General features: G+C 43.4%; 1 protein-coding gene across 1 annotated transcript in view; it reads left to right on the top strand.

Moving 5' to 3' along the window:
* Nucleotides 1-91: 91 nt before the first annotated feature.
* The window catches only part of B4galt6 (beta-1,4-galactosyltransferase 6), a 60,276-nt gene continuing 36,367 nt past the window's right edge, over nt 92-24,000 (top strand). The window contains exons 1-2 of the mRNA XM_034518120.2: nt 92-612; nt 18,866-18,982. Coding sequence (XP_034374011.1) covers nt 498-612; nt 18,866-18,982 — 232 coding nt within the window. The 5' untranslated portion in view covers nt 92-497. The remainder of the gene's footprint in view (nt 613-18,865; nt 18,983-24,000) is intronic.

Below are 24,000 nucleotides of genomic sequence, written 5' to 3' on the forward strand. Positions count from 1 at the left end.
CGCGGCCCCCAGGTTCCCCGCGGCCACCCGTGCCTCGCGTGCCCCGGCGCCCACGTTAGAGCCCCGCACTGGCAGCGCTTGCCGAGGCACAGGCCCGCAGAGCGCACGCGACCCGACCGGGGTCCCGATCGCGGGTACTCGCCTCTTGGACGCCGCCCCGGGTGCGGGGACCCCGGCACGCTGCAGCGCGCGGGCCGCGCTCCGCATCGCAGAGCTCCTCCAGCCTTGCCCGTGGCTTTGGCCTCCACGGAGCCCAGTCTCCCGGCCTCGGTCCACGTTTCTCCGCATCCTTCCTACACCCTTCCCGCTGCTCCACCGCCTCCCATTCATTGCATCCGTTTCTCCTTCCCGGCTCGGTTCTTCTCCCCACAGCCTCCCCGGCCGGACCCCGCTACCCTCTTGGGGTTCTCCGTACATTCATGGAAGTTTAGGGCCTGGACCGTGGCCCAGAGTCTGGCCTGAGAGTGCAGCCCGCGCTGCTGGCAGGGCAGAGGAAGATGTCTGCGCTCAAGCGGATGATGCGGGTCTCCAATCGCTCCCTGATCGCCTTCATCTTCTTCTTCTCCCTCTCCACGTCCTGTCTCTACTTCATCTATGTGGCTCCAGGCATCGGTAAGCACCCAGACACACCCTCACCTCCTATGGTCAGAAGGAAGGTAACTGGGGTGTTGAGGGGTTTGGAAGCTGAACCAAAGCATCTGATCTGATTTATTTATTTCAAAACTGTCGAAGAAACAAACTGCTTGGGCATGTTAGCTTGGTTAAAAACCGTTTAGATGAACTTAAAAGGTCGCACTCAGGGGATGTAGGGAAATGAGGGCCTGGTGGCTGGGGAGTGGGGGTGGGGTGGAGTGCCTCTTGTAGCTCTTTTGGGTATCCATGACTACTCTATCTATTGGGGTAGTGTTTAATTGTAGTCTTACCCAGACACCTTTATTTTCTTATAAAATAGCAGGTTGTGGAAATATGGGGTAACAGTCAGTAGTAACTGCGAGAAAGGTCAATAGTGTGCGTGTTGGTAATGCAGGTCAACAGACATTTGCGGCATACTTGAGACATTGTGGTTGTTGTAGTTGTTTGAAACCCAGCTCTGACAATCAGCTTGAGTCTTGTTAAAGTTGGTCTCTACCTAACCTGTGAGGATACCTGCTCAGACAAAATACTGATTAAAACAATTACGCAAGGCAATTTGTGGGTTTAAATTGTGAACTTTCTGTGAGTTACTTTTGGATTCAACTACGCTTTTGAACTTGGCTTCTTGATTGAAATATTCTAATTCCTCATTTCTCCTGCTGTTGACAAGCTTTGTTTTAGTGAATGAAAAATTCTATGGATTTATATGGCTGTTAGAACTCATCCTATTCACTAAGCTTGGCCGAGTATTTAATGCTGAGTGACTTGGTAACAGTCTTGTCATTTCTTATTAGACATTCAGTTGTCTTTCAGTTGTCTTCCTTTGAGTCAGCGTTTCTCCCGGGAGTTATCCAAAAATGTCATTTCTTTTAGTGAGGAAAAACACCTGCAGAATTTTTAGGTGAAATTCTTATCCCTGCAGAGGTGAGTGTTTATGTGTGTTTGTGTGTGTGTGTTAGACAATGGTAATGAATTACAGAGGAGGGACTGTAGCCTCATCCAGATTGTTTGATTTCTCATGAAAAAATAATTACTATGTGATCTTCTTATTTACTGGATTTAATTAAATATACAGTCTGATAAAGATTTTTGAAAAGACCTTCATGTGTCATTGCCAACTAGAAGTTTAGGGTAAAGTTTGAAGGAGTCTGGATGTTTTAACAATTTGGTCCTTCAATGTGGGTTTTCTTTAGGCCAACGAGAACAACAACAAACCCATTATCTTGAAACTTATGACAACAGTTTACATTTTAGCCTGAATTATGAATTGGGCAAAATTTTTATAGAGATGATACTATGTAAGAATGGTTATTATTGGCCCTAAGTTAGATGTTTTGAATCTCTATCAGGAAATCTTTATTAATTCTGCCATACCCGCTAGTTTGTAGATGTCAGACATATTTTAATATCTTATCTATCATTTTGAATGTTGGATATTTCTTTGGACATTTAGAAAAAGGGTTTTAACAAATTTTTTTCTTGCCATTTTAGATATCATAAATGCCATTTAATTCTATAGGAACTTTTTACTTTTTCATGTAGCTCCTTAAAAGTTCAACTCCTTTGGAGAACATTATTTTACCAGATATTTAACTGTGAGAGATTTTGCACAAGAATATTTTAAAATATCTTTATAGGGTTTTTGCATGTGTGCACAGGTGTGAGTGTGCGTGTGTGAAGGTTAGAGTGCAACTGTGGTCATCTCTCCTTCCACCATGGTGGGCTCTGGAGATCAAGTGCACATGGCCAGGCATGGCAACATGCAGCTTCCCTACCTGTGTCACTATCCTGCTAGTTCCTGACAAGATTTCTTTGAGACTGGATCACTTTATGTAGCCCTGGCTGGCCTGGGACTCTATGCAGGTGAGAATGCTGAGATTAACAGCATTTTAATCTCATACCACACCAGCCAGATTTTTTTTTAATTAACAATTTTCCTATTTTCTTTTCTTTCTTTCTTTCTTTTTTTTTTTTTTTAAAGATTTTATTTATTTATTTTACATATGTGAGTACACTGTAGTTGTCTTCAGGCAAGCCAGAAGAGGGTGTCAGATCTAATTGTAGACGGTTATGAGCCACCATGTGGTTGCTGGGAATTGAACTCAGGACCTCTGGTAGAGCAGTCAGTGCTCTTAACCACTGAGCCATCTCTCCAGCCCCCTATTTTCTTTGAATTTCCCTTTTTGCTTTTCTGTTTCTTTTGTGAAGCTGGAGTGGATGGTACTCAGGAGCCTTGTGTGTGCAAAGAAAGAACTGTATAACTGAGCTAAATCCTGGCTCCCATTTCTTCATATATTGAGTGACACGCAAAAAAGTCAAGCAAAGGAAGTCCAAATCTCAGCTTTCTAGTGTTCATGTACTATCTGTAGATCATTAAAGTTCAGTGGACACGAAAGCCGGGTACATTTTTCTTATTTAAGTATGTAATGTTGCCATAGAACAGTCGTGATTAGTGTCATAAAAACTTGACAGTTGTCTTGCAAGCAAGTAGGTCAGCATAATTTAAATTACTCTATTTTGAGAAACTTATAATTAAAAAATGTTAACAATGAAGCCAGGAAGAAAAGTAAGTTAACCAAATATAAAATGCTATGAATTTGTTAAGTCAGTGTCTGCTTCCTACCCCTACCCCATCTCTACCCTTTGTGCTATTTGGGGTGGGGTGGGGATTCTCATCTTTAAGTTTGGGAAGATGTTTTTAAATTCATAGTTTCGCTAGGAAGTTTAAATTTTGTGTTTGGTGACAGGGGCTGTCTTTTATATATATATATATATATATATATATATATATATATATATATATACACACACACACACATTGGTGTGTCAAGTCACTTTCTTAAATGCAGGTCAGATACCACAGTCTGTCAGCTGTTTCTGAAGTGAAAACAAGGTGGAAAGTGTGGTCAGTGGAGGTCCCAGTGCCTCAGGCAGTTAGTTGCATGAGTGCTTTTCCCTGAAGCCACAGGTGCCTTGGTGAGGCATGTTCTCCCAGGCCCTCAGGGATTCTTTTGTAGTTCTCCATTGGATAAATGGATACTTTTCTCAGTATTCTCACACGAGTTATATCCTGGAGCCAAATTTCCTCTTGAATGGATTATGCTAGGCCTCCTGCCCCAGGTTTCTCTGTGTAGCTCTGGCTATCCTGAAACTCACTCTGTAGACCAGGATGGCTTCAGACTCAGAGATCCACCTGCTTCTGTCTTCCGAGTGCTGGGATTCCTTTCACTGATTTCAAGAGTGTTTCAGATCTACTCCTTTAAGTCCTTACGGGCCACATGAACTTGTTTGCTAGGTGTTACGGTATTTCTCTCCCTTTTGGGTGTAGACAGGGTTGGTCACATGTGTTCCAACACACAGGTCTTCCATCATTTAGTTGATTCTTCCTTGGGCCTTTTCCCTAAGGTGCCCATCTCCGCTTGTCTCTCTTTCTTCTGAGCTGACACTGTAGACTGCCAATCTGGTTAATTTTCTTTCTTTCTTTTTTTTTTCTTGGTGCTGCTCTGCATTCTTTGGGCTCTTTGGGTCCCAGTCTATTGTGTGTTCAATAGAACTCAAAGCTCATTATTTTAAGAATAAATTGAAACATTTTTTTCTGATACTTTGTTAGGGGAAGCACAAGATAACATCTTTCAGTTAGGAATTTAGTGCTGAGGGGAACTGGGCTGTAGAGCAGTCTCTGGGAGCCTTCCCCACAGGAAGTCTGTGCATACTTTGCCCCAGCCTTCCCAGCATGCATAGGGGTCAGGCAGCTTGTTTTGTGCCTGCCCTTGTGCATGGCCACAAGGTGAGTGCAGTTTCCATCCAGGGCCTTGGAGCTGGTTGTGTTGAGACTAGACTGCCATTAACTAAGAAGCCATTTCCAATATAACTTGCTATGCAACACAGTCCTATCCTGTCATATCAGAGGAGCAATTGATTTGCCTAGAGCATCCAAGAGAAACTGGACCATGAGGTCTGGAAGACTTAAAAGATGATAATAACACAGTCATCTGTGGAGGTTGGCCCCATGAAGGAGCTCCATTGTACATGATAGAAATTATATATATATATATATATATATATGATAATATTATATATAATCATATATATGATATATATGGTAATATTATATATAACCATATATATGATACATGTGATATATATCCTAGGAATGAATATACATACACATACATACACATGTATGTATGTGTATGTATGTGTATGTATATTCATTCCTAGGATGGATACCATAGGATTGGTGTATATTGAGCACAGAAAAAGCTTCCAGAAAATGTCAGTCAGTTGTTCTAGGCTACTCCTTAGGGTGTGGAGAGGCAGATTGCAAAAGGACTGAGCTCTGCATGCAGCAAGCTGGAGTTCTTGAGGTCACTAATGAGGTCACTAATGTTCACAGCAGAGTCTGGTCCACAAAGCTTTATCTAAATGATGATAAGAAAGAAATCAACGTGCCTGCCACCATAGGACGATATCTAGGGAGACTGCATAACTTCCTTGAAAGTGGGGAGTTGACTGTCCTTTTGATACTCCAAAGTCCCTGACCTTTTCCTGGAGAGGCTTTCTTGGACTTTGGGGGAGGAATCTGGTTATGGCACTTTGAACTCCTGTGGGACTCTTGGTTACTTGGGCCTCCAGGGGATTTGTCTGTGGTCTGCTGGAAAAGGTGGAGTGGGGGTTGTGGGGTATGTAAGAAGACAGACGTGTTTGTAGGAGGCAGCTCAGACTTTTACTTGGAAGTATAGCCTGGGGTCTGACTTTAGTTCACTCCAGGCTACCTCAGCTGATAGCTTCTTGCCTTGCAACCTTTTCCCTTGAGCTTTTTATCTTCCTAGCCTCAGGTACCTGTCGGGCCCTTTGAGCTGATTTTAGCCTGCTTTGTTTTGCAAAGGCCCTTTATTTTCCCCTCAAGTTCCCTGTTCTCTGGGGCTTTTTCCTGCAGTTCTTCTGATTGGGTCTTGGTCACATTTTGCCTCTGGGCCTCTCTTGCTGCTGCCGGCTATTTTTGTTCTGTGAGTAGCAGGACTCTGCAGGAGCTTTGCAAAGGGAAATGAGACAGCCCTTTGTTTTGGAGTAATCCTAGCATGAAGGATGGGAAATGTAGGGCAGAGACAGGGAGGCCAGGTAAGAAGCTACCGAAGTGGAAGTGGTGCCAGCACTGGAGATCTGATTCAGGTCAGACTGGAGCACCGGAGCAGTGGGGGACAAAGGGGAAGTTTCCTATGATGCTTAGATTCTGAGACCCCAGGTGACTGACAGTCACCCGAGACCAGATCATGTCTGCGTGCTGGGATTGAAGGAACAGTTTTGGTTTTAGGATCTGGAAATTGGTTGTTCCTGGAATATACAGGAAGAGTTTGTCAGTGGCTAGGTAGGTGGAAATAAGGTCTTGGAGACCAGTAGGCACAGTAAGACAAAGCCCACCTACCCCGGAATTCCCCTAATGTGCTTTAAATCAGGCCTGCAAACTCAGTTCGGGGTCTTTCTCTCTTGATAATGGGAGGCCCCAGCAGGCTGGACTTCTGCAGAGTAAATTGTTCTTTGCTTTGGCATAGTATTTGAGTCTGGGGTATCATTCTTCCACGAACAACAGACCCTTACACATCATGTAGGAGAGTTACATTTGGCTGTCTCTGGCATCACAGCTAAGCAGTATTCTCTTTCTGCAAGTGCTTGTGACTCATCCCATTGGTGCTGCCTAAGCATGGTCTTCTAGTGAATGCAGGAGACTTCCCAGAGGACCTGCCATCTCTTCAGTCACCGCCTTTTAGACAGGAATCAATGAGAAGTTTCAGATTTGAGCCCAAGGCAGGGACACTGGGAGATTGTCCTTTTGGGTAAGATTTATTAAAAGATTTATCAGCACCCTGAACATACAGACAGCAGCGTGGCAGGGGCTTTGAGGAGAGTTTGGGTTAGGAAGGGAGTGGCTCCATGTGGGTATGTGATCAGGCTGTACAAGGAGAAGGACAAGGGCTGTTGCATTGTCAGGCAGTAAGAAATGTCCAACTATAAGATGTGGTGGGGAGAGAGGAGAAGGGACACATTTAGTTGAGGAAGGGGGATGTGCCCTCATAGTAGCCTTCTGATTGATGGGACAGGTCAGTCTCTGAATATAGGTACCTGGGGTGTCTGTTATAGAGTCAGTGATTCACCTGCTCTTGGCAGGAGTCTTGGCTTTCCCTTTACCAGGCTGCTGCAAGTTGGTGTGGCCAGAAAGGAAGTCTGGCTCATGACAAGCAGTCCTTCGAAAGGACGGCCTGCATCAGTGGGATGCACTCATGAGTGAGTAGTATTTGTAACTCTGCCTTCTGTGTCAAAGACAATTAATGTAAATCATGCGTTGTAGGGTTGCAGCTCACGTGCGTGGGCATGGGTCCTGTTGGACTGAGTTGTGGATCCCATGTGTCTGCTGCCCCAGGCGGCTAGGGCCACGGCTCAGGGTGCAGAAGCGTGGGAATTTGACTGAGTTCACTCTACGTGGCACTGGTGGACGCCGGGCTACAGAGCTCCACTGCAGGTGTGGGGAGATGCCAGTCTGAGGTCCCGCGGAGGTGGAGCTCTTGGGTTGGGGACCCCCGGGCAAGAAGGTGGCTGGGGATCAGCTGGTCTCAGGCCCGAGAGGCTGAGGAAGGACCGAGAGGCGGCAAGGGAGAAAAGATGAGCTCCGGTGGTGCCCTGTGGGGTAGATGAGACTCTTGGTCGAGGTGACTCGCTAGCTTGGCTGGCTTGCTTGAGTTAGTGCGCTCCGTGGCTGGAACATAGAGAGGTCCTCTGGTGTGAGATTAGGCAGCGGCTCATTAGTTGAAGCCCCCCTCTACAGTTCTCCATGGTGGACCCCAAAGATGAGAGGAAGTCCATGATCTTAAAACATTTATTGTCATGGCAGAAAGTGGAAACCCCATGGTCTCAGGGCCGGCCTGAGGTTAAATACCTTTTGTGAGTAGGAGGAGGGTCTGAGAAGGAATGCTTAATTGACTACACCTTTGGCCTTTAGGTATCTCATGAATATGGAGATATCTTGAGGCTCTGTGGCCTGTAGTCACATCCTCTCTACCTGTGCTACGTGTCAAACCTCTCTTTGGAAGGGGCTGTAGAGGGCTGTCATAAGTGAAAGGAACAGGAACCAGGGGGTCCAGGAGTATTCACCAAACTCCTACTGTCCCTTTAGGTTCTCCAGGGTTCGAAGCAGACTCAACTGGGTACCCCACAGCCCCACAATATGACCCGGTGGGAAGCTAGCTAATTTATTGATTCATGGAAATCTGGCACAGCCCAGTGCTATTCTCCACCTTGTTTGTTGCTGAGTGCACAGGTGATGTGTGCTGTCTACAGCCCTACCTTTCATTTCTGCCTTGAGTGTTTATTGAAGATAAAAATAGCCATGTCTGAAAGAGAAATCCTAGCCTGGGTTGGTAAGTGTCTCTGTGTGATAGATATTTCAACATTATTCAGAGTTGTGAAGAGAATGCTTTCAACACACACACACACACACACACACACACACACAATATAATATATAATATATAATATATAATATATAATATATAATATATAATATATAATATATAATATATAATATATAATATATAATATATAATATATAATATATAAATATTAATAATTAATATATATATATTAGTTAATTTTTGAAACTATCCAAACCATATTGAATGTAGGTTTTGTTTTGTGTTTGTTTCAAGACAAGGCGAGGTCTCTAGTTCAGGCTGGCTAGAATTATCTTTATAGCTAAGGATGACTTTGAACTTCTGCTGTTCCCACCTCCTGGGTGCTGGGACTGCAGCTGTGGCTCTTTGCCTTTTTCTGTGGTGTTGAGGACTTTGTACAAGGCAGGCAAACACTGTGCCAACTGAGCTACATCTCTACCCTAAGGTGTGCTGTTTTAATAACCCCCTTTCTACACCTTATCTCTGAAGAGCTTGGTTCTTGTTTTAAAAACAATCCGTGTAAGGGACTCCATGGCTTTTCAGTCCTTGGACCTCATGCACTCAGTGTGGCTGCTGCTGTCCTCCTGGTCTGCATGTTTTGTCTGTGGAAGGGTGTGGAGCCGAGAGAGCCTGGAGCATAGATGCAATGGTGTCCTGGCTGCTACAATTTTTCTGCAAGAAGCATCAGGGTCAGAATCCCAAAAGTGGCTCACAGGCAAATCTGATAAAGACATTACTCAATATAGACTTTGCCTGCCTTGCCTTGTCTTTCCTTTCTTTTCCTTTCCCTCCCTCCCTCCCTTCCTCCCTTCCTCCCTCCCTCCCTCCCTCCCTCTCTTTTTCTTTCTTTCTTTTATTTCTGGTGAGGATAGACTGGGTCAAGTTGCCAGTCAATGCTGACTAAGGCAATGACAAACTTAAGGTTCAACATTATTAGCTTCATCAACATATTGTGTGTTACAGCCAAAAGTATAATGGCTGACATAAACACTCTTTGTGCTAAATGCTATTTCAACTAAGCAAGGTTTCTGTAGCAGCTCAAATCAAATGCTGCCAAACTCTACTATGACTGAATAAAAAGCAGATATACCCACAGGAGTCTAACCATAAAACAAACTGATCGAGCTGTCCAGGCCACAGACACATAGAACACACCGAGCTACCCGTGGAGGAAGCTGCTGTTTTCCAAAGGGATGTTCACGGGCCTTGCGGAAGCCTGGGACGTCTGCTTCCTTCCCTGGATCTGCTTGGACTTCACACCAATCTGTATCACTCACACAGTGTGCTCTTTGTTAGTGTTCTGGCAGAAGGTTTTTAAACTATTAAGTTATTGTGTGTACTGGGAGCAGGAGGCTCTGCAGATCCTCTTCTGTGGCCTCACTCTCTGGTTATCTTTTAATACTATTAAAAGTGGCTTCCAAATGTGAATGTGTTTAAGCCACATTTAAGGTGGTCTGTTTTAATGAGCTTTTTTTTTTTCCAGGAATATTTTTCAGATATACTTTTTTTTCTTTTATACCCCTTTTTTTGCCTTTATTGAGGCAGGGTCTCACTCTGTAGCCTTGACTTTTCTGGAACTCACTGTATAGATCAGGCCAGCTTTGAACTTAAAGAGATCCACCTGCCTCTGCCTCTGCCTCCCTCGTGCTGAGATTAAGGTGCAGCCACAATGCCTTCCTTTTGTTTTTTTAAACTTGTGTTTGTTGTACAAGATAATAGATCACTTTGTAACAATTGTATGCATTACATATACATACTGTGTACCTTGATTCTATAACCTTCCTGGAGCCCTTTTCACTAACTGGTCTTCTGTCTGTAGAGCTGCTGATTCAGGTCATTCTGCAATATGGTGGCGGTGAATTAAGTACGGGCTAGTTTTTATTTTTATTTTGTATAGTGGAGGATGACCTCTGATCCTCCTGCCTCTAGCTCCTGAGAGCTGGGTTATGAACGTGTACTATCATATTGGTTAATGCAGAGTTGGGGGTTGACCTCAAGGTTTGGCAGGTGCTCTTCTGATTGAGCTCCAGTTCCTTCCCCTGGGTTTACTTTTTGGAATCCATCACCTGATTCCATTTGATCTTTCACAGAATTAATCCTAATGTTTGAAAACCAAACCAGCTTGTTTTAAGATAGAAGTGGCTAACCATTCGTGGTGAGTAATGTCTTTCATCCAGAGAACTGGATAGTGAATTCAAAGATTGTGTCATATATTCATTTATAGGTTAGCAGTGACTAGTGGATTTGGTCATAAGTTGATCCTAAGTATGGCATTTTTCATTTTTAATTATTAGAAAGATATGTAGAAATTCTTTAACAAAATTAGTAAAAATCCATAAAGCAGCGAACCGCCGGTGGCTCGGCCCTTAAGGCTCCCGCCCGCAGAGTGCGCCCCGTCTCTTGGTGCGCCGGTTCGAGTCCCGCTGTCTCTCCCGTCCGTCTTCCCGCGTCATCTCGTGGGAAAAAAAAAATCCATAAAGCATATAGCATTACAGTTTTCCCAATAGGTATAATTTTAAAGTAGCATTTCTCAGCATTTGGTTAGAAAAATCTTCTTGAACTATCTTTACAGTAGCTGGAGAGATGGCTCAGTGGTTAAGCACACTGGCTGTTCCCTCAGGTTCAGTTCCCAGAACTCAGATGGCTGCTTACACCATCGGTAATCCAAGTTCTAGGGGGTTTGGTGCTTTCCTCTGAACTTAAAAGAACACCAGGTGCCATGTTGTACTACACATATATGCAGGCAAGACAGTAAAACACACAAAGAACCTAAAAGAAAATTTAAAATGTCTTTAAAACAGTACCTTTTGGGGGGGGGGGGGTTGGTATGGGGTTGAGGCAGGTCTTACTATGTAGCCCTGTCCTGGAATTCATTTTGTTTACCAGGCTGACCTCATATTCAGAGATCTGCCTCTGCCTCTCTAGTGCTGGGACTAAAGGCACTTACCCAGTGGCAGCTACAATAGTATATTGAGTGACTGTTTAAAGTTTGTTACTGAAGCATGATACCTTGGTTGAAATATTCTGCCCTGTTGGTGCCCAGCCCCCTAGCCTCCAGACAAGGTTTCTCTGTGTAGACTTGGCTGGCTTAAAACTCAGAGAGCTGCCTTCCTCTGCCTCCGCAGTGCTGGGATTAAAGGCATTTCCACCACCACCTGGCCTGTTAGTTTTATATATTTGATAATGTGAATATAACTTGAACTAAAATCACTTGTTGAATAAAATAATGCTTTCTGGATTGTCTTTGATAATTGAGGAGCTGGTGAATGTCTTGGTTCCAGCTGTTCAGCATGCTGAGCCAGGAGGATTCCCTGAGGCCAGGAGTGTGAGGCCAGCCTGTCCAATATAGGACAACATCTCTTAAAATAGAGGAAGAAGGAAGGAAAAAAGACAGAGAAAGTATAGTTCCTCAGACTAGTGTGACTTCCAATTTGACTCACAGGAAGGAAGAGGAATCCGATTGTTTTCATCTGAGTCAACATGCTGAAGAGACAGCACCGAAAACTGACTTGCTTCCTGGTCAAAACCGTCCTTTTCTGTTTAGAAGTTGGTAAAATTCATTTTTGTCCGGTGTACTTTCCTCTGTCTTGCTTTAGAGGTCCTCTCTTCTCGTGAATAAGTTGAAATTCTGAAGTGTTACTCATTAAAACAGTGTTTGGAGATAGGAAACGTAGCTTATTACCGTGCTTACTTTGTCGGTTTCAGATAATTCTTAAATGGGTAGAGATTTGGTTCAGATTCATCTCGTGGATGTGGAAGCACTGATTCTGTAATGCTTTTCAGCCATGTTTATTTGCAGCTTTGACTTTTAGTCTGTCACTGCACTGGGTTTCCTGATTAGATTTTGCCTTCCTTTCTGTAGCCCTTCACTTCCTCCTGGTTTCATTCCTGCGTTAGCTCTGTTAGAGTTCCTGGGACACTTGGGAGAAGCTATGCAAATTTCTAGGTGACTAACACTATAAATTAGCAAGTGGAGCACATATTGTCCTCAGTTAGTGTTTTCATACCAGTAGGTTGCTTCCAAGTGTACTCTGGGAGTTTGTTGTCTTTAAACAATGCTGAACTGACAACTTTGTCTTTTTGAGATCTTGATCCCTCCCTCCCTTCCTCCCTCTCTCCCTCCCTCCCTCCCTCCCTCTCTCCCTCCTTCCCTCCTTTCTTCCCTCCCTTCTTCCCTCTCTTCTTCCTTCCCTCTCTCCCTCTGTCTCTCCCTTTCTTCCTTTCTTTCAGGTTTATTTGTAAACTAAATGAAGTTTAATTACTTCATTAATTTTGAAGCAGGATCACTCTGTAGATCATGATGGCCTTGAACTTCTCAGAGATCTGCCAGCCTTCGCTCGAGTGCTGGGATTAAAGGAGTGTGCCACTATACCCTAAATTTTATTTTATTTTTAATTATGTGTCTGTGTGTCTGTGTATGGGTGTGTGCACGTGAGTGTGGGTGCTCTTGGAGAACAGGGATCAGGGATGTCCATCAGATCAGGAGTTACAAGCAGTTGTAAGCCATCCAGTGTGTGTGATGGGGATGGGACTTGGGGTGCTCTGTAAGAACACTGTGTGTTCTTAATTTCTGAGCCATCTCTTCAACCCTGTTTTGTTTTTGTTTTTGAGACAGGGTCTCATGTAGCTCCAATTGGCTTTGAAACTATTATGTAGCCAAAGATGGCCTTGACCTTCTGACCCTCCTGCCTCTACCTCTTGTGTAGGCTCTGTGTAGTGCTGGGTATGAGACCTTTGTGCATGCTAGGCAAGTGAATCTCACAGTGAACCCACAGCCAGGGATCTTGATTCTGAATCTACATGCCCCCTTTGTCTCCTGAAGTGCTTGGTAAACAGTAAACAGTATATATCTGCTGGGTAAACTTACCTCCACCTGACGTTTTACTATAATAAGGCTGTTGGAAAAGTCAGTTTTGTTTAAAAAAGAAAGCTATGGCCAGTCTTAGCACACATGCTCTCCAAGCGTAATTAGAGCTGTTGCCGGCAGCACAGAAGTGATAGACACATTGTAAAGGCACTCCTGTTAATTTTTACTGTCTACATCAGCAAAGCTTTAGCTGTTGAATGAGATTGGCGATGGTCGTGTTCTGCCTGTTACCATCGCATCTTATCAGTTGATGAAGCGAAACTTTGAACACGGGGTTCTTTTTTTCTCTTAGTCCATGACTAACTTGGAAGATGGAGTTGAGTCTATAGGTGAATGGTTTTCACAGTAGATTTCCTTGCGACCACATCTGAATTTCATCTTTGTGTAATGACACCCTATAATACTTTGGCCTGATGGGAATTGTTTACCAGCCTGGCACGGTACCACCATTTATTTTTGTTTTTAATCCTTTCCCTTAAGCAGTGGCTCTCAGCCTTCCTAATGCTGCAACCCTTGATACAGTTCCTCATGTTGTGGTGACCCCCGACCATAAAATTATTTTCATTGCTACTTCTTAGCTGTAATTTTGCTACTGTTATGAATCGTACCGTAAATATCCGTGTTTTCTGATGGTCTCAGGCTACCCCTGTGTAAAAACGTCTTTTGACCCTCAAAGCAGCAACAATCCACAAGTTGAGGCCTACTGCAAAATACAAATCCTGTTTCATGCTTGATCTGGCCTAATCCTGGTGTTGCCATGATTACTACAAATGTATTTTCTTTTGTGAACATGGATGAGTAATTTCCAGAGGTTTGTTGGTTATGGCACTGAATGTGGAAAGAAGATAAGTTTATGGTGCCTGAACCATGTTTAGATTACTGTAATCTGTAAACTCTGAGGTACCTGGGTCAGGCAGTAATGGTATGGTAAGTAATGGAATGGTAAGTGGTAAAGTGATATGGTGTCTTCTGAGATGCTGTCTCCTTGGGTGTTCTTAGGGGGTGTGGGAGGCAGCTTCTCTCCTGCCATTTTGTGTCCCTTCTGGCTTCTGAAATTAATTGCAGTCTGACTATGGTGCTGCTTTCTTCATGATTGTTTTCATTTACTTGTGTGTGTGTGTGTGAGAGAGAGAGAGAGAGAGAGAGAGAGAGAGAGAGAGAGAGAGAGAGGGAGGGAGAGGGAGGACATGTGTGCAAGTGTCAGTGGTGCATGGCATGCATGTGAGTGTGCATGTGAGTGTGAGAGAGAATATGAATGGAAGTGTCTGAGTGCATGACTGTGTGCATGTGTGTTTGTGTGGAAGAGACAAGAGATCTAGAATATGAATGTGTGTGTGTGTATGAGAGAGAGTATATGTGAGTGTCTGAGTGCATGGCATGCGTGTGAGTGTGTGTGTTTGTGACAGGGAGAAGAGACAGACAGAGAGTCTGGGTGGGAGGTAGCTCCTCTGTGGCTTGCCCTCCTCATTCCTCTAAGAACCTAAGGCCCACAGCTCTTTCTCACTGGTGTTGATTTTCCCACCCCAGTCTCCTCACTTCTCTTTCTGCACTGGGAGCTGTCCAGCTCATCTCCCTTTGTGATTTGTGGCTCCTGGAGTGTTAGGAGGTGTGGCCTTGTTGGAGGGATTGTGTCACTGTGGGAGTGGGCTTTGAGACCCTCCTAGCTGCCTTCAGATCAGGATGTAAAACTTTTGGCTCCTTCTCCAGCACCATGTCTGCCTGGACGCTGCCATGCTCCCACCGTGATGATAACTGACGGAACCTCTGAACCTGTAGCCAGCCCCAATTAAATGTCCTTTATAACAGTTGCCTTGGTCTCAGTGTCTTTTCTCAGCAGTGAAAACCCTCAGACACTACTAAACTCTCCTGTGAATCTTTTGTGTTCCCTTCTTCCCCAGGCATGCTCAAACACTCTGCTTCTAAAGGAATCTTCTCTTCACCTTGCAAGCTGCCCACTTTCCTTCGTGAAATGTACCGACCACTGAACCACAGCCTGTTTTACTTTCTCTTCCAAAAGATACCTGCTAGCATTGTCAGGGAGCGTGACAGCGACTGCTTCGTCAAATAAGGACGTGGTTATTCCAGTGCCCCACCTCAGTTTCTTTACCTATAAATAGGAATAATATTAGTACCCACAGAGTTGCTTGAGAGGATTGATTAAGATGACATGTATAAGGCACATCTAGGGATGCCTGGCAAAGCATGTGTCATATGTTGTGTGTTGGATATTTTCTCCTAAATTGCCTTTTTTATTTTATTGTACTTTGGGTTTTTTTTATTTGAGACTTTTATTATTTATTTTTTATTATTATTTTATTTATCTTTTTTATTTTATTGTACTTTGGTTTTTTTATTTGAGACTTTTATTATTTATTTTTTATTATTATTTTATTTATCTTTTTTATTTTATTGTACTTTGGTTTTTTATTTGAGACTTTTATTATTTATTTTTTTATTATTATTTTTTATTGTTATTTATTTAGGTGTTCACAGAGGTGAGAGATGGTGTCAGATCCACTGGAGTTGGAGTTACAGGCCATTCTGAGTCATTTGATGGTGTTGGGAACTGAACCCGAGGGCTCTACAAGAACAACAAATGCTCTTAACCACTGAGCCATCTTTCCAACATTCAGGCTATCAAAATACTTTCTCTGTAGCAGTTGCAGCATTTAACCGAGCTGATTTCTGTTTAGTCTGTAGATTCTTCTGAGGTTAATTAATTTGGGGGCCTCCCATGTGTCATCTGCATAATGGGCCTATCACTTGCTTATATCCGTTCTAGATCATTTTTCTGGTAATTTACTAGTCTAGTTCCAGCTTGTTCTGTTATTTGCATGTCTCCTAGTTGTATTTCCTCTCAGCTGCAATCCTACCATTATACCTATTGCTAGGTGCTTTAGTGTCAGGTGAACAGCTGCTTGCTTCCAAAGGGACCTGGTGGGCAGGCAACCTGGCACCTGATACTACAGCATCTAAGTGTCTCAGCAGTTAGGAACTGGTATCAGTTCTGGAGATCTCCCTGTCTGGTGGCACTTCTATGTCCCTGTGCATGGGCAGCCCTCACCACCAATGTTCAACACTTGTAGTGAGCAGAGTTGGATATGGGAAGGGTGGGTGGTCAACACAAGGTTTTTTTTTAGGAATCTCTCTCTCTTTTATAGTGGAGAAGGAAGTGGGCTCCTGAAGCCCCTGTCACAAGCCCTGGTAGAGTGCCTAGCACTTTCGTAAACCATTGCTTTTTGGAGTTTTTTCTTTCCTTTCCCCAAGATGCTTTTCTTCCTTCTGAAAGGATGACTGGCAAACAAGTTGGATTTATGTCTCATTATGTAGAGGAAAGCAGAAGATGATCTAATTAAAGAACACGCAGCATGGTTTTAATTAAGCAGTGGTGTTTTTTAGTATATTTCTGAGTTGTCTCAAGACGCAGGGCAAAGCTGAGAAAGACTTCCTTATTTATTTTCTGAATTATAGTTCCTCACAAGTTGGAATGGAAATTTTAGACAGGGATTTTTTTCCTTTAAGTCTTACCAGAGAGAGATTGCATTTCATCTTAGTGATAATTACCCAGGATTTACCTGACTGTGGCTCAGTGTGGCTGTGTGACGATGTTGGGGACTTTGTCCTGACAGTTGGTTAGTGTGACTTGTTGATGCACCACTGTGTCCCTGTTGGCTGCTCTGTGTTTTAGTATATCTTTATTCCCAAATAGGTTCCTGTCTTTAGGGACCAACCCTCCAAGGCCCATTTACCTGAGGAATGTAATGTCTTAGCTGTAAATGATTTAAAATAGACTAATAGATTTCTTCCCACTGTTCAGTGTGGCCCCAGTACTTCCTTATGCCTACTTCTTCATCCACGCAGTGAATAGAAAATGCATTTCGTTTGCTTAAAAAAATTTATATATGTCATGATGACAATTTTTTTTTTTTATAAAGAGTTTTGTAACCTGTAACTGGAAATACATAGGTTTTTAAAGATTACATCTCTAAGATCCAGAATAATGCCCCTCCACTCTTAACATCTTAGCAACCATACAGGTGCAAAAATGGGGTATAATCATGTGTTCTTCTTAACTGTACATAACAAATGCAAGTCTAAACAAGTTAAGTCTAATTATAAGACTGCTTTCTAGAAAGGGCAAGGATATCCTTTTACATTTATTTTAGTGTGTGTATGGGTGCACATGCCAGCGCGCATGTGCAGGCCAGAGGACAGCTTGAAGGAGTCAGTTTTCCCCCACTGTGTGGACGTGTTTACCCTCTGAGCCAGTTCCTTGCCCTAGGCATACATTAAGATGTAGGACTGAGGTAACACTCATGTAAAATCCAGATTCCTGTTTATCTTCTTCTTGTGCATTGAAAATGAAAGAGAAAAATTAGGCAGTGCTGGGATTGAACCCAGGCTTCCTGTGCCTGACAGTTCTCTTCCAATGACACGTCTCAGCCTGGGCGTTCATTCTGTGGGTGTGTCATTACTCTTTACAGTGACATCTTTTCATCGAGTGGACAGTCTTGCTGGTGCTTGACTGTGCTGTGGGAGTAAATCTCATGTCTGAATGGAGCCCTGAGGGTTTGGCCTTGTGATGAAAGTAATTAGCATGGAAGGGGCTTTAGGGGGCACCTAGCTTGATGCTACCTCCTTAAAAAGACAGAATTGGGGTGCTGTAGGCTGTCCCAGGTAGAACTCCCAGGAGGATCTCCTGAATTAGTTCCCTGCCTGCTTAAAGAAGTGTCACACCTGAGTCAAGGTGTTCTGAAATCTGTCCGTTTACTGATTTCCTCAACAGATAGAAATTAAGAGCCTGTTTTTGAAACACCACAATGAATTAAAGAAACCAACCAACCTTAAACTGTACACTGATGGATGATAGGTGGTTTTTTTCATACTTTATGTTTGAAAGGAAATATAGTACTTTAACTAACTCATAGAAATTATTCAAGAACTATCAGTTCTAAGTTACCACTCCTTTCAGACACATTGAGGCTTTGTGGGGCTCCCGAATGGTGACCCCCATCCTGGTGTTAGGGTGATCTGTAGATCCCATCACGGTGTTATAGTGGTCTGTAATGTATTAACTGTCAGATAAGAGATTCTTTGTAGAATTTTTTGTTTTAGGGCATTAATAATAGAATTTTTTAAAAGATTTATTTATTTTATACAAAGTGTTCTGCACATATATCTGCATGTGAGAAAGAGGGTACCAGATCTCATTACAGATGGTTGTGAGCCACCATGTGGTTTCTGGAAATTGAACTCAGGGCCTCTGGAAGAGCAGCCAGTGCTCTCAACCTCTGAGCCATCACTCCAGCCCTAATATAGAATTTTTAAAAGTGAATTTTGAAATACAAGATCACCATCTTAGCATAAATAACTTTTTGGAATGACTAGTTTACACATTTTATAGAAGTTAAGGAATTTTATTACAATTTGTGTATTTAGTCTTATTCTGTTAACTAGATGAATATTACCTATTGTAGAAAATTCCGAGCTGGGGTTTCTACCCTGCCTTGACCATTTATTGACATTTTTAACCATTTATTCTTTTGTATACACGCATGTGTATGTGTGTGCACTCAAGCGCTACGGTGCACATGTGGAGGTTGGAGGACAACTTTTGGGAATCAGTTTTCTTCTTCAATTATATGGGTACCAGGAATCAAACTCAGATCATTGGGCTTGGTGGCAAGCACTTTTACCCACTGAGCTATTTTGCTGCCCCCCCCCCATTTTAATATTTAAAAGCCCATCTGTTCCTAAGTTTTTAAAGTAGGAAATAGGCATCTTGTGTTTCGTTTTCTCCTTTGGCATGGTAAATAATTGAGTGTCCACTTTTTGGGTACTTCAGTGAGTCTGAGTATTATCTTACTAAGAAAGTCTTATTGTGTTGTGACCTTTTTCCTCTTTTGTCTTTCTTTTCTAGCCAACACATACCTCTTTATGGTACAAGCTAGAGGTATCATGCTGAGAGAGAATGTGAAAACAATTGGACACATGATCAGGCTGTATACCAATAAAAATACTACGCTCAACGGGACAGGTAAGACTGTGTCCTCTTCTGCTTACCATGTGAGTCACAGATCAGTAAACAAACCTTTAGATTCTAGCTCTTTTACCTGCACATAACTCGATGTTAAAGAGGGATCTTTCTCCTACTAAGTGCACTACGAGATGATTAGCATCCCCTACTAAGTGTACTGCTAAGTGAGCGGCTTCCAAGTGTGCCTGTTACTAGATAGGTATCCTCTGAGCAGTGTGTGGCCGGGTTGTTCCATTGCTCAGTGTAGGGCTAGATCAGTGTGTTCACTAGATCATTGTATTGCTAGACTGACGTTTCCTCCTGAGTGTTCTGAATAGGCCTGCCATTTAGCTTTGGGTGTACTTTTAGTCATTTTTTGACCTCTTTAAAAAAAACAAAGAATGCATTTTTATGGTGCTGGACACTCCTCACTGTTCTTTCCTGTTTACAGTGTTAACTCACAGTAGCCTCTCCATTAGACTCAACTAGGGATTTTCTAGCGGGAAGTACTTGGTGCCGGGAAGTATTGGTGCCGCCGGTGGCTTTATTTTTCTGTTATGGAAATAAAGTGTCTCCCAGCATATTATGGGATGTCACATATTTGTTTTAAATAGTTAAAACTATTAAAATTCCTTGTACCCTTGTGAACATAGTAAGTTCTCATCAACTCTGCCACCTTCCTCCCCACTAGGAAGCCTCTCTCCCCGCAGCCAGAGTGGCATTTCAGTCTATGGTAGGTGAATGGAGGTTTTAGTGTGATATGTGTATGTGTAGAGAATTCATGCTACTCATTGTCTGATTTATTTATGATTTCCCCAAATCTAAGCACGATTTCTTTCCTTTAATCTTCAAACCTTAGTCTCGTTTACAGAGACTGTCTCAAGGGAATTGGCCCTATGGCAGTACAGCGCAGACGCAGTCACTGGTGGAGATATTCATGTTAGTCCATTGAGCTGGAATGTAAAGTATGTTTAGGTTACTGTATTTGTCTGTGTGAGCACTAAGAATTTCATGTACCTCCCCCCCTCCCCCCCGGGATATGAATAAGTTTTTTGCGTGGGTGCTGGGCTTGGCTGGAGCAGTGATAACTTTAGCAAACAGATGTTCCTCATAGCACCCTGTAACACACAAGGAAATTCTTCCCCACTGTAAGCTGTAGTTTTAATAAAGATGAAGCAACTGTTGGGGACTTTGACAAAAGAGTCATTTACTTTGGTGAGCCCATTAGAACCTTCTGTAGGATTCCCTTGCTGATGGGAAATGCATTCTAGAAGACACACGAGGCGTTCCTTTCCGAGTGAAGCCTTGTAAGCTGGTGGCCAGTGGCTGTTGTGGAGGGTCCTGAGCACAACCTCAGTGTGTTGCTTTTCTCTTTTCCCCATCTGCTCCACCATATTACCCCATAGTTAACTATAGCCTGAAGTGGCTGCTAGCCTCCACTCTGCCACCTTTCAGCTTGTAGTTGGTTCAGTAGAGGGTGAGGGGATGGCAGGGGGCCAAAAGATACTCTCCTTTCAGGAGACTTCACAAAAGTCCCAGTGCTCCTTCACCACCTCACTGACCAGACAGATCTGATTACATGGCCACATGGTGCTGGGAATGAACGTTTGAGATATTTGCACCTGGGTTCTGAGTGAAGCTGGGGCTCTGTCACCCAAGGAGACAGAGAAGTAGAATTGGCAGCTCTGAGGCTCTGACAAGCTCATTTAGGCAGTGTTTATTGAGTAATTAGTATATGCCATGCATGAGTAGATATGGGAGATGCAGTCCTAGGAAAGGAGGAGCCTTCCAGGCTTCTGGGAGAGATGGAGACATGATTGCTGAAACATACCTAATTATTTCTGCAGACATAATTTCTGTAGATATAATTTACCAAAATTTAAAAATAAAGCGGCCAGTAAAGTGTATAAAGCTGTGAGCACTCCAGGAGAACTGATTGATATATTTATAACTAACACAAGAAGGCAAATCGATTGTGGTATTTATGAGTATATTTGGTCTCAGAGGTTCTTAGTGCTGTTTGATGCTTGTCACCGTCAAGTGCAAACAGACTCATAGTACTTTTGTGTAGAAATTGTAAGTTATCAGAGTCAAATGGTGCCTTTCTGAGTGTCCTGGGGAGTTGAGAAAAGGAGGTGTTGTTATTGACAGTGGGTGTAGCAGGTGACCAGGGCTGTGCGGGGCAGTGGTGAGGTGCAGGGCTGTGCGGGGCAGTGGCGATAGGCTTGTTGGGATGAACTTGGTGCACATCCTTATTTAATGGATACTTAGAGTGAGGCCATCCGGCTCTAAGGAGTTCCCACGGCACCTTCTGGGGTTCCTGCCTGCAGCCGGGAAGCTGTTGGGGGGTGTCCTTTGGTCCCCTTCTTTTCTCTGTTCTTTCCGTTTTCGAGTGGTGTTGGGACCTGCCCAGCCCTTTTCAGTTGGAGGCTTCCCTTCCTCTGGGTGTGGTTGTGGGAGGGAGTAGGCAGGCAGGCTTCCTGGAGCTCTTTGTTACCATCCATTCATTAGATGAAATAACGTCTGCCTTTCACCTGAGCTGCGGTGAGGCCCAAGTGTGTCTGTCGCTAGCCCGCGTGTAGCATCTGGAAATTTGGCGGGTGGTGTCACCGTGGATCCTGCGCGCACGCCACCTTCGTAGGAATAATGATTTGTGTGGGTTTTTTCAGTGTCGTTCCCACAAGCTTAAATCAGTCTGTTTTGTCAGCCATGGGGTGTTTATTTGCAGTATGTTCCTTGGATGCTGTAGGTACCTAATTCTGGAAGTTAAAGACAATTTGATTTCAGTTAAGAATGATGTTCAGGCGAGTGGCTGTGGTGCCGGATCAGCTGAAGTGGCACAGATGAAGGCCTGGGCAGCGTGGAAGCATTTCTGTGAGTCTCTCAGTGGCTGCTGCTCTTTATGGTCATTTATTTAGCTCTCACCTCAAGTGATTAGCCAGTGTCGCATGCCTTTCGGGCACTTAAAAAAATTATTGTTGGATTTTATTAAAGCTGGTACAAGTGATGATTGTGTCCTTTTATAAGATAAGTAATCCGTCTAGCCCTAGATTATCCACCCGGGCCTTCTTTTTCTCCTCAGACTCCCTCTAGGGAGTGATGGTTAAATTTGTTTTATAGAAACAACCAGAGACTTTGAAATTTAAGGGAGTTAGATGTGAGTCTGTAGAATTGTAGAATGTAGAAGAGGAGAGGCCTAGGTATTAGTGACACATATTAATCACGTACGCAGAACAAGAAAATACTGTGATTTAAGTTAACACACACAACACTAAGGAGTTACATGGTGGGGCTGGAGAGGTGTCTCAGTGGTTATTGAGAGCAGAGGACCCCAGGTCAGGTCTCAACACCTATGTAGGATAGCTCAAGTTCCAGGGGTTTTAATATTCTTTTCTGGCTGCAGGTACCACATGTGCTGTGCAGTCTCTGTCTCTGTCTCTGTCTCTGTCTCTGTCTCTGTCTCTGTCTCTCTCTCTCTCTCTCTCTCTCTCTCTCTCTCTCTCTCACACACACACACACACACACACACACACACACACACACACAGAGTAAGACAGTTTTATAAAGGAGAAATGGTTGTAAGCTGGCATCGTGCCTGTGCCTGTCATCCCAGTATTTGGGAAACTGGGACAGGAGTGTTGGTGCAATTCTAAGGCTAGCCTGGGCTACAAAATGAATTGAGTTCCAGATTACTCTGAGCTAGAGTAAGATCTTACCACAAATCACCACCAAGTAACCTAGAAGCAGACAAAATGATACTTGAGAGTTATACGAGAATGCTAGTAGTTTTTAGTCTTAGTGTCATTTTAAAAATGTGTGGGGGGCACACAAAGGCAGCAGACCCAGGACAGCCTTGACTACTATTCCCAACTGCTATGAGTGAGCAGTGTGCAAGGGGTGTCTAAGAATAGTGGATGAGGTTAAGACGGTCACTGACACAGAGCTTCTGTGAGGGTACCTTCTGGTGCTGGACCGTCTGTCCCCCACCCTCACCCCCACTGTCCTTGCTTCTGTGAGGGTACCTTCTGGCTCATTTGTTGCTCTCGTGCATTTCTGGTTCTCTTTTTACTGTCAATGTGATTGCCTTGATTCTATTACAAACCTTTGATATGATTTAAATTTTTCTCATACACTTATCTGTAATTTTTAAGAATTCTTTTTCTTTTCTTTTTAGTGTTGTTACTTGGTTTTTCTTGAGGCAGTGGCTCTCTTCATAGCCCTGGCTGTCCTGGAATTCACTGTGTAGACCAGGCTGGCCTGGAGCTCAGAGATCTGCCTGCCTCTGCCCCATGAGCCCTGGGATTAAAGGTGTGTGACAGCAAGCCCAGCTTGGTTGTTTTTATTAACTATGTATTTGAAATAGGAAGAATCCCTTTCCTGTCAAATGAAAAAGGAAGCTTTGGTTATATTTTAATAAGCAGGGAAGTTTTATTTATTGATTAAATAATTATAAGTAATTATAGGCAAGTTTAAGGTATAAATCTAAGAATTTGACAACGATTTGCAGACACCCACAGCAGTAGTACTAATCAAGTATTTTTAGTGGAAAGGGAGTGGTTTTTTTTTTTTTTTTTTTTTTTTGTTTTTTGTTTTTTGTTTTGAGACAAGGCTTCTCTGTGTGGTTCTGGTTGTCCAGGAACTTGCTCTGTAGACCAGGCTGGACTCGAACTCAGAGCTCCAACCGCCTCCAGAGTGCTGCAGTCATGTACTACCATTGTCCAGCAAGAATCTTTTTTTTTGTTTTGTTTTTTCAAAGAGTTATTTTTATTTTTGAATTATGAGTCTGTGTGTATGTCTCTGTGTGGGCAGATGTGCACGTGAGGGAGATGCCCATAGAAGGCAGGAGAAAGGAGTAAAGGAACTGGAGTCACAGGTGGTTCTGAGTTCCTGTGTGGATGCTACAGAATGAACTGGGGTCCTCTGCAAGACCACCGTGTGCTCTTAAATACTGAGCCGTCCCTCCAGCCGTTTAGTTCATGTACACCAGTTCCTCCCACTGGCAGAGCAGAATTCCTTATGAGAGAAGAAATGGTTTTTAA

The sequence above is a fragment of the Arvicanthis niloticus genome, chromosome 14 (genome assembly GCF_011762505.2).
Source record: "Arvicanthis niloticus isolate mArvNil1 chromosome 14, mArvNil1.pat.X, whole genome shotgun sequence".
Lineage (NCBI taxonomy): Eukaryota > Metazoa > Chordata > Mammalia > Rodentia > Muridae > Arvicanthis > Arvicanthis niloticus.